The 16,068-nt window shown below is 40.7% G+C and overlaps 1 protein-coding gene across 2 annotated transcripts in view; it reads left to right on the top strand.

The window, feature by feature from the left end:
- Positions 1–16,068, top strand: part of ADCY8 (adenylate cyclase 8) — a 271,601-nt gene that overhangs the window by 143,640 nt on the left and 111,893 nt on the right. For both annotated transcript variants that reach the window (XM_030938186.1, XM_030938187.1), the window contains exon 7: positions 2,644–2,914. In XM_030938186.1, coding sequence (XP_030794046.1) covers positions 2,644–2,914 — 271 coding nt within the window. The remainder of the gene's footprint in view (positions 1–2,643; positions 2,915–16,068) is intronic.

Here is a 16,068-nt window from a genome sequence, read left to right on the forward strand (position 1 = left end):
TGCCTGAAAACTGACACATTTCCTTAGAAAGAAATGCAAGCTACAGAATCTCATCTGCAAATGCCTTACCCCAAAGCTCAAGTTAGTAGCAAGGATGAAAAGAAACATATAAAACCCAGTTTCTACCAAAACATTTAGGTATATATTGATTAGCACTTCAGCAGCAGAATCAGTGAAGGCAAGGATCTCTTTCACTAGTGAAAACATAATATTGAGTTAGTACATGGAAGTATTTGTCCCCCTGCATACTGACAGCAGAATAATAAAAATGTAGAATCCAGAGAAAACGTTAAATGGGGTTGATATTAAACTTAATTATCTTAAAAGAAAATCAACCATGGTGCTTTAGAAAACCCTCCTACCAGGTTCATTTTGCCTAGGAGAAAAGATAAGCTTCCAGTCTTAACTTTGAGATTCATCTGAGAAAGTAGGCGAGGACTTCCATTTCATGGAAGGTCAAACGATCTGTTATTCTCCCAGGTCAATATTACTGAGTTCATATGTATTAACAAAATGCATCTTGGGAATATTTTGTATTTATTCAGCACATTTCTCAAGAGAGTGAAAACGTCTTTCACACATTTATTTTTAACATCTTGCACTTGAAATCAATCAAGATATTTATGTGGAAGATGTGGAGAACATGCTTAAATTATCAGAAATGACTTGTTTGTACTTTCTGTTTTTTCACATGTTCTTTGCAATGAACTATTCTCTCTGTAAGGAAGGATTTAGCAGAATGGGTTAGAAGGATGAGAGGGAGTAACAGAGCTAATGCTAAAAGTAAACTGCATTTTATTTAATTAATGAATTTATTTATTTTTTCTAAGACAGGGTCTCACTTTGTCGTCCAGGCTGGAGTGCAGTGGCATGATCTTGGCTCACTACAGCTTCAACTTTCTGGGGTCAAGCGATCCTCCCACCTCTGCCTCTCAAGTAGCTGGGAGTACAGGCATGCACCACCATGCCCAGCTAACTTCTGTATTTTTTTATAGAGATGGTGTTTGTCATGTTGCCCAGGCTGGTCTCAAACTCCTGAGCTCCAGCAATTCACCCGTCTCGGCTTCCTCAGCATGAGCCACTACAATGCATTTTTAAAAGCCACTCTAAATTTTTTTTTAAAAACTTCTCTGTTTACTTGGATGTATTGTTCTTAGCATTACAAAAGCCAATCAAAATATTAAGCATTCTTTCATTCAAATGAATACTAAAGTAAACTTAGGAAAATGACTTTTGAGCTGAATTGGACAGTAGGAAATCGTTAGTAAGCATTAAATAGCACATTGAATCTGGAGAATTGCCAATTACTTGAATAGCTGGAGAGAGCGTAGGAGAGCTATATTAGAGGAGTGTCAGAAAATGAGCTTTGAAGTGACAGAGCCAGAGAATGAAAGCTTGGAGTCCTTATTCAGAAGGCCTGACAATAGTCTTCTGTAAGCCTCGAAGAGGCATGGAATACACAACAGTAATATGATGACAATGGCATTTCTTAGAATACTCTTAATAACTTACATATTTGCTTTTATAGCGTATATATTGTACCATGCACTGTTTTGACTACCTTACACAAATCAAATCATGGAATAATCACAATGATCATCAGAGATAGGTGCTATTACGTTTCCCATATTATGGGTAAGAAAATGGACCGATAGAAAGGCTAAGTAATTTGCCCAAGATCTCTGAGCTGGCAAGTGGCAGAGCTGGGTTTGAATCCAGGAGATCTAGCAACAAAGTCCATGTTTGTAACCACCTTGCCTTGCTGGTCTACCCAGACCACATTATAACCCAGTAAGTAGTCTGATTGAGTTAGACAGTTATGAGGACAGAAAAACTCTTCCCCAGAAGAATTTACCATGTGAAATTTCCATGAATCAAGTTTGATCCTCAAGGCCCTGATGTCATATGTTATTTTGCTAAAAAAGAAGCCTGAGTCATGAGCTACGGTGGCTGACAATTGTGCAGCCATGAGTCACTTCACTTGTGAGTGAGCCCAGTCAGCTGCCAGCCTGCACATGTCCACAGCTTTGTTCTTTGCTCCTTATAGTATACATGTTATAGGGGAAATTGCACCCAAAGTGGTTTTCCCAAAGGACCCTCAGTGCAGCCCTGTGGACTTATCAGAATCACCCTTGAGAAGAATATAGACAAGTTGGAGAAACAAGATACAAATACACGAAGACTGAAATGCTAGGACAGGTTCCAAGATGATGAAAGAACTGTTTTTGCTTGGTGATTTGGATAATAATTGCCACTGGGGTTCAGAAACATTTGCAGCACTTGTTTTTCTGATATAATCAACACACTGAAAAAAAAAAATCACTGTTTTGTAAAGTTTGCTGGGATCAGGCTGACAATCATAAGAAAAGCCAAAAGATGTGCTTAGGTGTCACTCAGAAGGGCTGTATTTTATCAGAGGCAGCAGTGTCTCTTGGGGCGAAGTCCGTGATACTGTGCCCATGAATTTATGCTTTTATTTTATTTTATTCTTTCTACTTTTTAGGAAGACAAGTATTGTCCTTGAGGACATGTCCTAATAATACCCATGTGTAACCCTGGTGTTGGCTTTGTACAGGACAAAAAATATATAGCCTTTGCAGGCAACATCAGGAGTGTGTAATGACCTGTGCCTTCTACACACAGGAGGATTCACATTTCCAAAGCCACGCTAGACTGCCTCAACGGTGACTATAACGTGGAAGAGGGTCATGGTAAAGAGAGGAATGAATTCCTGAGGAAGCATAATATCGAGACTTATTTAATTAAGCAGCCTGAGGACAGCCTGCTGTCCTTGCCTGAAGATATCGTCAAGGAGTCAGTGAGCTCCTCAGACCAGAGAAACAGTGGGGCCACGTTCACTGAAGGATCCTGGAGCCCTGAGCTACCCTTTGATAATATCGTGGGGAAACAGAATGTAAGTCCTCTCTTCCTCCTTCTGTTTGGCCATGAATGCATGCTCGTGTGCATCTCCAATCCAGATGCCTCAGAGAAAACTGATTCATCTTTAACCTTTTCTCCAATGAGCACCATAATTGCAAATGATCAAACTATCTCTGTGTCTCCTCAGGACAGAATTAACCTCGTATGCAATTTCAGGAAATGCCAGAAATGCCAGAGGGTTCCTAACACCTTCTCTCTCTCTCTCTTTTTTTTTTTTTTTTTTTTTTTTTTTTGTAACCTAGCTAAAAATAAATATTATGTGAAGCTGAATTGTAATTTTACCAAAAACCACTCATGTTGGGAAAAATAAACCCTCTGTTATTAAACTAAAGGGGAGGGTCAAGTACATGAGAATGTCCCTTTTTCGGTAGCTGACTGTCATCAGTTCTGCATCGCCCTCTGAGATTCAAAATCAGGAGGGCACTGCTGATTTGGAAATAGGAAAGTAGCACCAAGTGATGGTCGGAGTCAGGGAGTTCAGTAGGAGCATGCAGTTTCAAAGCTGCCCACATGATTCTATTTTTATATAACCTGGATTTGCATCTTCTATGAAGGACAGAGCTACAAAGTCAGTACATAAGGAGTAGATCACCAATAACCAAAATTATTTTTAAATAATTTATTCAAATATTGAAATCACATTAAAACCAATGAGATGCTCAGACTCTAAGAGGCACTTAGAGAACTGAGGCTGAGCCAGGTCAAGAACCAAGGTGGACACAGAGATTCTGTTCTCCCAGAATGCTTGCTCAGAGCTGTGGCAAAATTACCTGCTCTAATATGGATTTTCCCTTTTACCTCTTAGACACAGCACATTTAGTTGAATTCATATAAGTTCAATGGTGTGACTATACTATACATTTTTAGAGAAAGAAATCAAGATAGCCAATATATAACACTTATCTAACAGCTATCTGACAGTTTCTGACAAGATCCTCAACCAAGCAGAAGCTGACAGTACCATGAAGTACCCAGCCAATAGTGTCTGGAGTTTTATGAAGACATATAAGGGTTAATTTTTAAATTCCATAGACCTGAACATTTCTCATTAACTTGTAGGTAAGAAAAATCTGTCTGCCTAAAAATTTTTTAAATGGAAAAGGTTAAAATGCTGACACTCTCCCCTCTTTCTCCTGCATTTGAAAGTTTGATGGGGCACTCTGAGACTAGGCTATCTTTAATTTCTTTCTGGATCTGTGAAGGAGGAACTATGAGAAAATGTGGGCCAGATTCCACTGGGAAAAGCTGCAGGTTGAATCTAGGCTGCATGCCTTGCAAGAGTTGACCCTTAGGTCTTTGACAGCTTTTTTATGAGTGTTTAATTTCACCCCAAAATTATTATGCCCACACAAGTCATAACTGATTGCAATGCCTAGTTTCTTGCCATCTCTGAGTTGGTATGCATGGTACAGTTTGCTGTTTAATAAAATAATGGTGTTATATACTTCCTGGAGTGGGTGCATGACCAGCTGACAGTGCCTTCTCTGCTGCTTTTGCCTGTTGTTAGCTTGGGTCTGAATGCTGATTATTTAAAGAGAAAGAAATGCATGCCTCATCCTGAATACCTCAGCATAAAGTTGTCTCTCTCAGTTTTAGTTTTTGTTTTGCCTTTTTTTATATTTTTGAGAAATCTCTCTCCAGTTAAACTGATTGTAGGAATTAAGATAATTCGTTAATGTTCTAATCTGAATTGTACATGAACTTGCTACTAATAACTGAGAGCCAAGAAGAGGGAGGTGGAGGTTCTTGGTTTTATTCTATAGTTGATTGATCTGGTTAAATTGTGTAGGAGTACTTGAACTATTTATTTGCTGATTTCCTAAAGATATTTCCTGATGCCACCAAATACCTATTATACAAGATGTCATTATTAGCTAGAGATTGTTATTCTTGTTTAATCATACCATGTATTTTTTACGATACCCAAGTTTTGCCTGGATGTAACCCATCTGTGCCGTCTTCAGCACGAATAATCTGAATTCATTTTGATGCCTTCAGACTGAAGAGCCAGTGAATATGTGCTGATATTCATGAATAACCACGTGCCACCAATAATATTTTGGAAATTACTGAGCCTATTAAAACAGTCACAAGTATTCAGTGTTTGTACTTATGCCTAACTCTAGAAGTCAGTGAGCCATATGTGCAATTCAGAGACATAATTTGTCCCTGGAAGAGATCAAGACTGGTCTGGCTGAGCCTATGCTGTGCCAAAACACCCAGTCAATTCCACGGAAGCCCCGACCATCTGAGTGTTTGCATAACACAGATAAAGCATACTAATGCTTCACTGGGGGTATTCCAGCTAAATTGGCCAGATGTTTTGGCTTCTATTCATTCATAATGTGTGCTTAGAAATATGCTTAATGGCATCAAATTGCTGTGTCATATTCTGTGCTATGTAGACAGCAGATGTTCAGATAGTTACATCCTCATGTATTCATTCATTCAATAAGGATTAATTGAGCATCTATTACAAGCCAACTACTGCTAGTTAAAAAAAAAAAAAAAAAAGAGGAGGGCTGGGGAAAAAATCACTATAGAGACAAAGTCAGCCAGTAGTTGATATTCTTAATGAAGATAGAAATTATATCCGTTTCACTTACCACAATTTAGCCCACAATTAGAACAATACCTGGTAAATCACAGGGCTTGATTAAAGTTTGTTGAATGAGTGAATTAAATGATAGATACAGGTAGTGAGGGAGAGGAACCAGTCAAGTTTGAATTCTAGATTTTTTGCTTGGGTGACTGCGTGAATGATAGAACTTCCAACTAAAATAAGCAATACTGGAATAGGAGATTGTGTGAGGAAGACTAGGAATTCTCTTTGGGACACGTTGAGCTTGAGGTGTCTGGGAAAAATCCAGGGAGAGTGATCACGCATTTCTGAAACTCAGGCATAAAAGAACTGTGCAAAAGATGTGAAATTGGTATTCATAGTCACGAGAATTTTGGTGTTAGTAGAAGACATGGCAGTGAAAGAGATCGCTGTTAAGAATCAGTAAAATTAAGGAACAAGAAGACACAAGCAGACCTTGAGGAACACAAGTTGGAAGGTGAAAGAGAGTCAGTATTCCTTGGCAGAGACAGAGAAGAAACAGTCAAAGTGGTCAGAAGAGAACTAGGGAATGTGGTGTCATGGAAGCCTAGAGAGTATGGCATTTTGAGAAGGAAAGGGCCATCAGCAAAGTCCAGTGGAGACAACAGGCCCAGAAAAATGAAGACTGAAAGCTGCCTATTGGAACTGGATTGAAGGACATCATTGGCAAGAGGCAGATCTGGTGAGATGGTAGAATCAGAAGCCAGGTCATCATAATTGGTAAGCGGTGGCTCTGGGTTTCCAAGAACTCCAGTTCCACCCCTGTTCCCTTCCCTCTACCCATTCCAGTAGTTTGCAGATAGCTTGGGGAAGCAATGAAAATCACCAATCATTATCTCTGGCCCCTTATGTGAGTCTTCCAGTTTCTGTCTGCCTGACCATACTCCCTTGGTTTTGATGCTGTGTCTTCTCTGCCCCTGTATCTGTACACGTTTGGGTTAAAATTGTTGGTTTGACCACGTTCTGGTATCCAAGTTTTGCTCTTGGACATCCTGAGCACCCATGCCCTTTTACATCCCTGCCCCCTGACAGGTGCAGATGCTCTGCCTCTGAATTTGATGCCTTGGTTTCCTGAACTCTAACTCAGATCCCAGTGAGACTCCCTATGCCTTCAGTTTCCAGGTGAAATGAAAGTAAGAAAACTAGAAGGCAAGAAGTTTATGATCACAGGTGGACTATTGGAACTTAAGATTTTAAAAGTAGGAGATGGTTGAAGTAGATCAAGAGTGAAAAATTTCACATCTGGGCGAGAATATCCAGGAAGTTCAAGGCTAGATTATTAAATGAGTTATCAACATGGACATTAAATCTCTCAGTGTAAAGACAACACTGGAAATGAAAGGAAGACAAGAACAGGATCCTTATCATAAAGGTTATATTTTCCTTTATGTTTATGTTTATATTGCTCGGAGTAAAATCTATATCTGGGCTTGAGCTATTGTTCCTTCTGTTATTTAACAGATACTCAAGTGTGCTACATACTGAGGATCCAGTAATGAATCCCTGTCCTCCAGGAGCTTATATTTCTCTTTTCTTTTCTTTTCTTCTTTTTTTTCTTCTTTTTTTTGAGATGGAATTTCACTCTGTCGCCCAGGCTGGAGTGCAATGGCGCAGTCTCAGCTCACTGCAACCTCCGCCTCCCGGGTTCAAGCGATTCTCCCGACTCAGCCTCTTAAGTAGCTGAGATTACAGGCGCATGCCAGCACTCCTGGCTAATTTTGGTATTTTTAGTAGAGATGGGAATTCACCATGTTGGCCAGGCTGGTCATGAACTCCTGACCTCAAATGATCCATTCGCCTTGGACTCCCAAAGTTCTGGGATTACAGGCTTGAGCCACTGCACTGGGCTCGGGAGTTTACATTTCAAAGGAGTGAGGAATGCAGACAATTAATCAAAACATATAAGTGTAATGAAGGAAATAGAGAGATATGACCAGGGAATATATAGAATATAGAAGGCATTGTTAAATCTCTCTAAAGATTTAATATAAGTGCTAAAAGGATTCTCATGCAAATAAGCAGGAAAAAAGCATTCTAAACAGAGGAAAAGCAGTATAGACACCCTGAGGTAGAAAAGAGTTTAGTGTGTTAGAACAGCAAAAAGGCCCAAGTATCTAGAGCATAATGAGCAGGGAAAAGGGGTAACAGATGGAGCTGAAGGGGCTGGGACCTCCATCCTGCAAGCCTTGTTGATGGATTTTATTCCAGGAGAAGTGAAAGAAGGGTTATGAGCGGGGCAGTGATGTGATCTCAATTAGATTTTTAAGGGATCACTTTGGCTGCCTGTGAAGAATGGACTGTCAGGGCAAGAGTAGACTTAGAAAAAAAAAAGAAAAATCCATCTTAGACTTCAGATTTTCAAGAAAATACCAAAGGTTCTTATGTAGTTATAAAATGTGTTATGTGAAGGATATTAATCATTTTAACTGGATTTTTATGACAAGTGATATGCCAAGAGAACTGAGGCTACTCTTTTAGAAGCGAGGCCCCTTTTCAGAGCCTAGAATTTGTTTATATGTTGTGGAATCATCTTCATCCCATCCATCCCTTTCACATTTATTACGGCCCGAGAATCCAGCCACGTTTCTGTTACTCCGCTAGGTCTTTTTCTGTCGCCCGGGCTGGAGTGCTGTGGCCGGATCTCAGCTCACTGCAAGCTCCACCTCCCGGGTTTACTGCCTCAGCCTCCCAAGTTGCTGGGACTACAGGCGCCCGCCACCTCGCTAATTTTTTGTATTTTTTTTTTTAGTAGAGACGGGGTTTCACCGTGTTAGCCAGGATGGTCTCAATCTCCTGACCTCGTGATCCGCCCGTCTTGGCCTCCCAAAGTGCTGGGATTACAGGCTTGAGCCACCGTGCCCAGCCCGCTAGGTCTTTTAAAAGAGTCACATGGAGAAAAGTACACAACTGGTACCTCCATTGTATATTTTAGTCATTTCTACACAATAGACTGATTTGAGGCATTTTTGTTATCTTGAAATTAATGTGTTTCCAGTGAGGATTATAAACACAGGTGGAATTTCTATCTCCATGTAACAAATGGAAAGCAAACACACTTCATTGCCTGGAATATAGATAAACATCCACAAGGTCACCAACACTGACAGGAGTAGAGAGCTTTGGGACAGGTAGCATGTCGGGAGTGGTGTGCACATGTTTTTCCACTTAATTCTCACACCAGCCTTACAGGGTAAGTGTGATGTGCCTACTTCACAAATGGGAAAACTGGGATTCAGAGAGAATTGATTAATTCCCTGAAGGACACATTGCAGGTAAATAACAGAGATGGAATTAGAGCCCCATATATCTGACTCCAAAAGCCCCATGCTTTCCATCAGTTCACACTGCTTCCCTCTTTGTGGCCTGAAGATATATGCTGGGTGTCACCTTCTACCTTGTTTTCAGGTCACCTGTCAGTCTCAGAAGGTGAGTGGGTATTTGTGCGTGTTGTGCGTGTAGTGTGTGTGAATATGTGTGTGGTGTGTGTTATGTGTTTATGTACACGGTGTGTATATGTGTAGTGTGCATGTATATGTGTGTGGTATGTATGTGGTGTACATGTGTGGTGTTTACGTGTATGTTTTATGTACATTGATGTGTATGTGTATGTGGTGTGATATATGTATATATTTGTGGTATGGGGTATGTGTGTGATATGTGTGTATGTATGTGTGGTATGTATGCACATATTGTATATGTATGTATGTGTGTGATGTCTGTATGTGTGTATGATGTGGGGTATGTGGATGTGAGTTGTGTGTATATGTGTGTGTGATGTGTATAGGTGTGGAGTGTGTATATACATGTGTAAAGCTCTCTACTCCTATCAGTGTTGGTGACCTTGTGGATGTTTATCTATATTCCAGGCAATGAAAAGTATTTGCTTTCCACGTGTGGCTGTGTGTGTTGTGTGCAAGTATATGTCTATGTGTGGTAGGCATGTAGTGTGTGGCGTATGTATGTGTGTGTATGTACACGTGGTGTGTGTGTATATGTATATGTATGTGATATACGTGCATGGTGTGTATGTGTGTGATGTGTGTATATGTGTATTTGTGTGATGTGGTGTGTGTGTGGTGTGTATGTATGTGTGGAGTGGTGTGTGTGTAGTGTGTATATATGTGTGTGGTGTGTATGTATGTGTCATGTGGTGTGTGTAGTGTGTATATATGCATGTGTGGTGTATGTATATGTGTATATATGTGTGGTGTGGTGCATGTGTGGTATGTGTATGTGTGTGGTGTGTATGTATAAGTGTATGTATGTGTGGGGTGGTGTGTGTGTAGTGTGTATATATGTGTGTGGTGTGTATGTATATGTGTATGTATGTGTGGGGTGGTGTGTATGTATATGTGTATGTATGTGTGGGGTGGTGTGTGTATAGTGTGTATATATGTGTGTGTGGTATGTGTCATGCGGTGTGTGTAGTGTGTATATATGCATGTGTGGTGTATGTATATGTGTATATATGTGTGGTGTGGTGCATGTGTGGTATGTGTATGTGTGTGGAGTGTATGTATAAGTGTATGTATGTGTGGGGTGGTGTGTGTGTAGTGTGTATATATGTGTGTGGTGTGTATGTATATGTGTATGTATGTGTGGGGTGGTGTGTGTGTGGTATGTATATGTGTGTGTGTGGTGTGTATGTATATGTGTATGTATGTGTGGGGTGGTATGTATATGTGTATGTATGTGTGGGGTGGTGTGTGTGTAGTGTGTATATATGTGTGTGGTATGTATATGTGTATGTATGTGTGGTGTGGTGTGTAGTGTGTGTATATGTGTGTGTGTGGTGTGTGTGTATGTGTATGTGTGTGAGGTGTGTATGTTTGTGTGGGGTGTGTATGTGTATGTACATGTATTCACCCTCTCATATATATGGGTCTCATATATTTGAGTTACTCACCAGAGCTATTTAGAAGTTTTATATGAAAGCATCAGGAAATGACCAGATTCTGCTCCAGCTAAATTTTGGAAATCCTATCCAACCAAGAAGGATCTAATTGCCTGAGTGTCCTGGCATGATGATTGTTTGCCTGGAAAAAGGCAACACTAGGCAGCCTCTCACATGTGCCTAGTAGTAAAGCAAACAAACAACCATTTGACTTAGTCCCACTTGAGTTGGCAGGTGTTGAGACCAGAAGAAAAGGAAATGTGAAGAGAGTGGGGGCTGGCTGGGCTGGCAAGCGTGGTCAAAGAATATATTTAGGTTACTATATCTTCACCAATTCCAGCTGGGACTTTTCTTAGATCCTGTTCCCTGTATTTATTAGAAGGAAAGGAAGAATTCTCATCTGATCACCGTCCTGATTAAGACCTCCTTGTGGATCCAGTGCTGAGCCTCAGGCTCCTCAGAGTGAACTGGTTAATTCTGTAGGCTGTGAGTCTTGTGATCTTTGAGTAAATCTCTGCAGGATTCAAAATTTGCACATATGATAGTGGAAGGGCCTGAATAGAAACTGAGCAGAACTGAGTTGGAGCCAGATTTGTCCAGTTGCTATTAAGAGAGCTTGGACAACCACTTCTCCCCTCCAAGGCTCGGTGTCCTCATTTAAACAATAGCAAAACTGGACTGGATGATCCATCAATTCCTTTCAGCTCTGACATTGCCCTATTCAATTTCCTTACCTCAGACACAGGCTGCGAGACTGTGGCCATACTGGTGAGTCACATACACTTCGGAATTCTACCATCCATAAATAACTTACCAGGAAGCCATGGGGACATCCACTGTTTACAGTTATCTTACTGTAGGATAACAGTTATGCTTATCCTGGTGAACTGTCTTAAAACATGAATACCAAATTCAGCAACAGGAGTTAAAGAAAAAAAAATTAAAAAGTATTTGAGGTAAAATCTTACCTAACTAGGGAATGAAATTTACCCTTTTCTCTAAGCATTTCGGATAACTGAGTTATGATTTTATGTAGATAAACACCCAAACATCATTACAGACATCATCACACTTTGCCTGCTTTCAAGGTCCTGTTTTCACTATGGTCTTTATGTTCTCTTATTGAGTGATACTGTTCCCTGGGATTTGATTTCTTTCCTTCTTGTTTCTCCCCTTAAATGGTGGGTTCAAACTAAGTGGCAGGCCCCTTTTTGGTGAATATGAAGACATGCAAAAAAATACACTCTTTAAATTCAAACTCATTTTACTTTTATCATTCAGCTTGAGAAAGGCAATCCTATCAAGATGCTTATTTGTTCATTCATTCATTCAGACATGCGTTTATCAACAGCTTGCTGAGAAACCCCAGTAAAGTTCTAGGCTCTGGGGATAGAGAAATGAAGGTGGGGCAAGCACTCCAGAGCTTAGTTTGGTGGTGCTACTAAGAGGTCAGCAGGCTCACTGTGAACATTGTTACAATTATTGCAGAACAGAGTAGTAGATGAGGGAATACTGATCTGAGTTAATCAGGAAATACCTTAAGCTGAGATCTACAGGCAAGTGGGAATTAAGCCAAGAATGAGGGAACAAGGCCTTAGAACGAGGCCGGGTGCGGTGGCTCAAGCCTGTAATCCCAGCACTTTGGGAGGCCAAGACGGGTGGATCACGAGGTCAGGAGATCAAGACCATCCTGGCTAACACGGTGAAACTCCGTCTCTACTAAAAAATACAAAAAACGGCCGGGCGCGGTGGCTCAAGCCTGTAATCCCAGCACTTTGGAAGGCCGAGACGGGCGGATCACGAGGTCAGGAGATCGAGACCATCCTGGTTAACACGGTGAAACCCCGTCAACCCCGTCTCTACTAAAAATAAATATAAAAAACTAGCCGGGCGAGGTGGCGGGCGCCTGTAGTCCCAGCTACTCAGGAGGCTGAGGCAGGAGAATGGCGTGAACCCAGGAGGCGGAGCTTGCAGTGAGCTGAGACCCGGCCACTGCACTGCAGCCTGGGCGACAGAGCGAGACTCTGTCTCAAAAAAAAAAAAAAAAAAGAAAAAAAAAAATACAAAAAACTAGCCGGGCGAGGTGGCGGGTGCCTGTAGTCCCAGCTATTCAGGAGGCTGAGGCAGGAGAATGGCGTGAACCCGGGAGGCGGAGCTTGCAGCGAGCTGAGATCCGGCCACTGTACGCGACAGAACTCCGTCTCAAAAAAAAAAAAAAAAAAAAAAAAAAAAAACAAACAAACAAACAAACAAACAAAAACCTTAGAATGAGAGAAAAAGCAAGTCCATCATCTCAGCCTGGGTTTCTTTGGTCAAGACCAAAGCACAGACTTTTCTTTCCCTACAGGGAATTCTGACCTGAAATTCCTGAAATTCCTCCCCCTAAAAACACCTGAAATACTGAATCTTGATCTTTAGAAAGGTATGTTTTCAGAGGTAACTACTTCTGTGATAAGTTACAGGATATCTAATTGTTCATATTCAATACAAATATGCAGAGAATCACGGGCATATTTTTCCCTACAGGTAATTTTTTTAACATCAGATTACGTTTTAATGTTTATTAGATAAGACATTTGCAGACTTAGGGTCAAGAACAAGGAAAGCGTTGGAAATTTTCCTGAAGTCAAGCAGCATTCTTCCGGTAACATGGCTTTTTCTGACAATAAAACTCCCCAGGCTGTCCTTAGCCCTGACTCTGAGGATAGCTGCTGAGTTCAGCCAGGGAGAATCATTAGTGGGATCTGGTTTTTCATTCTGTTTCAAAAGACAAGTGCATTTGAAGCCTTCCAGAGAACATTGAATGGATTAAGTAGGCAATTTGATCCATTTGCTTTGACTCATTATCCTTCCTTTCTCTGAAGTTCCTGGGGTAGACTAAGGTAGAAGAGATAAAGGTAGAGATAGGATTGAGGCTTATGTAGAAGCACAGACCTGAAAAATATACATGTAGGTTGTCAAGCATACATCATGCAGCCACGGTTACTCCCATGGCTGATAACCTGCTAAAAGTTTTCTAAACAAGCGAATTGGACTCTTATTTTATGAGATATTGAGATGTTGCATGGGGAGTCATAAAACTGTCGGCTGACAAACAAGAACTAATAAATATATAGCACTTTAAACATGTGAAGGTGAAAATGTATGATATTTTAAATATGAGAAGATAGGGAGGAAGAGAAAAAGCAAAAATCTGGATTCTTTTCCCCTGACTTATTTCCTCAATTTGAAAACAAAGAAGTGGGATTTATTTTCTATCAGTCTTGGTGTTCACTTTGCCAAGGACTGGGCTCAGATTCTTCAGTGTAAAATGTCTTCATTGAGCTACACCAGGATTGCTCTCATCTCTTTGCCACCAAGTATAACTTTTATTGTTTGACACAGTGCAGTTCATATCGAGGAAGATTTTTCTTTCCAAGCAAAATTGCGTTTGATGTGAGTGAATTTTTATTCCCATTTTTCAAGTAATTTTATATGTGCCCTGATCCACCAGTTTTCCTGCTATACACAAACACCTGGGTCTCCCCACTCTAAGGTGACTGAATTCTAGCCAGAGAAAAGATAACTGCTATTTTTGTTGGCCTGAACAGCCTCATCCTGGTTACTTATATATGTACTTATTTTTACTTCACCTTGTGTCAAAAGAGATTTACAGTAGCTTATCTTCAGTAAGCATACAGTATGGATGGAAGTTTTTGCAAGGTCCTCTTCTGTCTCAAGGATTCCCAAACTACTGTTGTGAATTTCAGGTTATGCACCACTAGATTTGGCAGTGTCTCTTCCTACTCTGTGACTTTTTTTTTTCTTTTTTGAGACAGAGTCTCGCTTTTTAGCCCAGGCTGGACTGCAGTGACGTTATCTTGGCTCACTGCAAGCTCCGCCTCCTGGGTTCACGCCATTCTCCTGTCTCAGCCTCCGGAGTAGCTGGGACTACAGGCGCCCACTACCACACCCGGCTAATTTTTTGTATTTTTAGTAGAGACGGGTTTTCACCGTGTTAGCCAGGATGGTCTCGATCCTCCTGACCTCGTGATCTGCCCACCTCGGCCTCCCAAAGTCCTGGGATTACAGGTGTGAGCCACCGCGCCTGGCCCCCACTCTGTGACTTTTATGTTACCTTTAGTCCCCTAAAGAATCATGTCACACTGTGAGATAGTAAGGACTTTGGATACATTGTATACAGTATCACCCACTCTGGACTTCATGTCTTGGGAAAACTTAAACACAGGACCACTCATAAGTGCTAAGTCCGGAAATGAACACTCGGGATAATAAAAAGCCAGAAAAGCTAAACGAATTACACCATTCTTATAGAAATGTGTGTGTTGGGAAGGTTAGGATAAAAGGAAGTAGAAGGCACAACTCCAAAGATGTAGGAACTTAGCTCTAACATAGATGGTTTCTTCTTTTCCCGGTTTTGCCCTGACACAGTTGGTGAAAAGTAAGAGATGCTGGATTCTTGAAGGTCAGTAATTTGTTGCTCCATTGGAACTAAATTAAGGAAAGCATCAATAACTACACTTGATTAGTAAATTGTATAAGAGGGGTCTGAAAAAACTCATACTGAGAAATTTAAAACACCAAACATGAGCAATTTATCAGCAACCCAAGGTATACGTTTTTCATCTGCCTAAATTAAAAGTTACTTCTGAACCTTCAAAGCTAAAAATTTAAATAATTCTATTTCAATTTTCCCAAAATTTCTATTAAGAAAACACAACCACAAACACACACACACATAAACATGCACACCCACAAACACACAAACATAAATATGCACACACACACATAAACATGCACACCCCAACACACACACACATATAAACATGCACACACAGAAGATTACACTCACAAAACACACAAACATGCACACCTACACACACACACACATATAAACATGCACGCGCGCGCACACACACACACACCCCTTCTTTTCCCCATGGCATTGACACTTCTAAAAAAATCCACATCTTTGTTGTTCACAAGAAAATAGAGTAATGTAGGTCTGGATATATGTTTGTTTATCCATTTCCTGAGCTAAAATTCTCCAGTTGCCAACCCAAGGTCATTCAGTCAATGGGATAGTGGTCATCTCACCAACCACAGCCAATGACATTTCAACCCAGCTAATGCAGTGCTAGGAGATATTTCAATTCACACCTACCCTGTGGCCCTATGAACAAACCACTGACGTTTCCGTTTCTCTCTCCCCTACTTATGAGTCCCATGTGAATCCTAGCAGAAATCTTGCCTCCATTCCTAGATCATACCTTATCCCAGCGCTTATACCATCCCTAATCCCAAGATGAAGTCCGTTCTGGAGTTTACATATCTGTTCTACACATTACTATGGATGTGATACTTTAAAAGCTAAAAATTCAATTCAATTGACAATTTGCCTCAAATCGTGTGGCATGGAAGTGGTCCGATCTAAATGAGTGCGCCAAGTTCTGTTTACTCCAATTCTGCAGAAGTTTAACAACATTTTTTGATTTAAAAAAATGACCCAAGTGCGTAATGTCTCAGTCAGAATCACATTTCCCAAACTGAGATGAGAATCTTCTTTTTAAGGAACCCAAAGAATGATATCAGAGGCAAGCGTCTAGGATTAGCTGATAGACTGGTGGAATAG

This window comes from Rhinopithecus roxellana, chromosome 9 (assembly GCF_007565055.1).
Source record: "Rhinopithecus roxellana isolate Shanxi Qingling chromosome 9, ASM756505v1, whole genome shotgun sequence".
In the NCBI taxonomy this organism is placed as follows: domain Eukaryota; kingdom Metazoa; phylum Chordata; class Mammalia; order Primates; family Cercopithecidae; genus Rhinopithecus; species Rhinopithecus roxellana.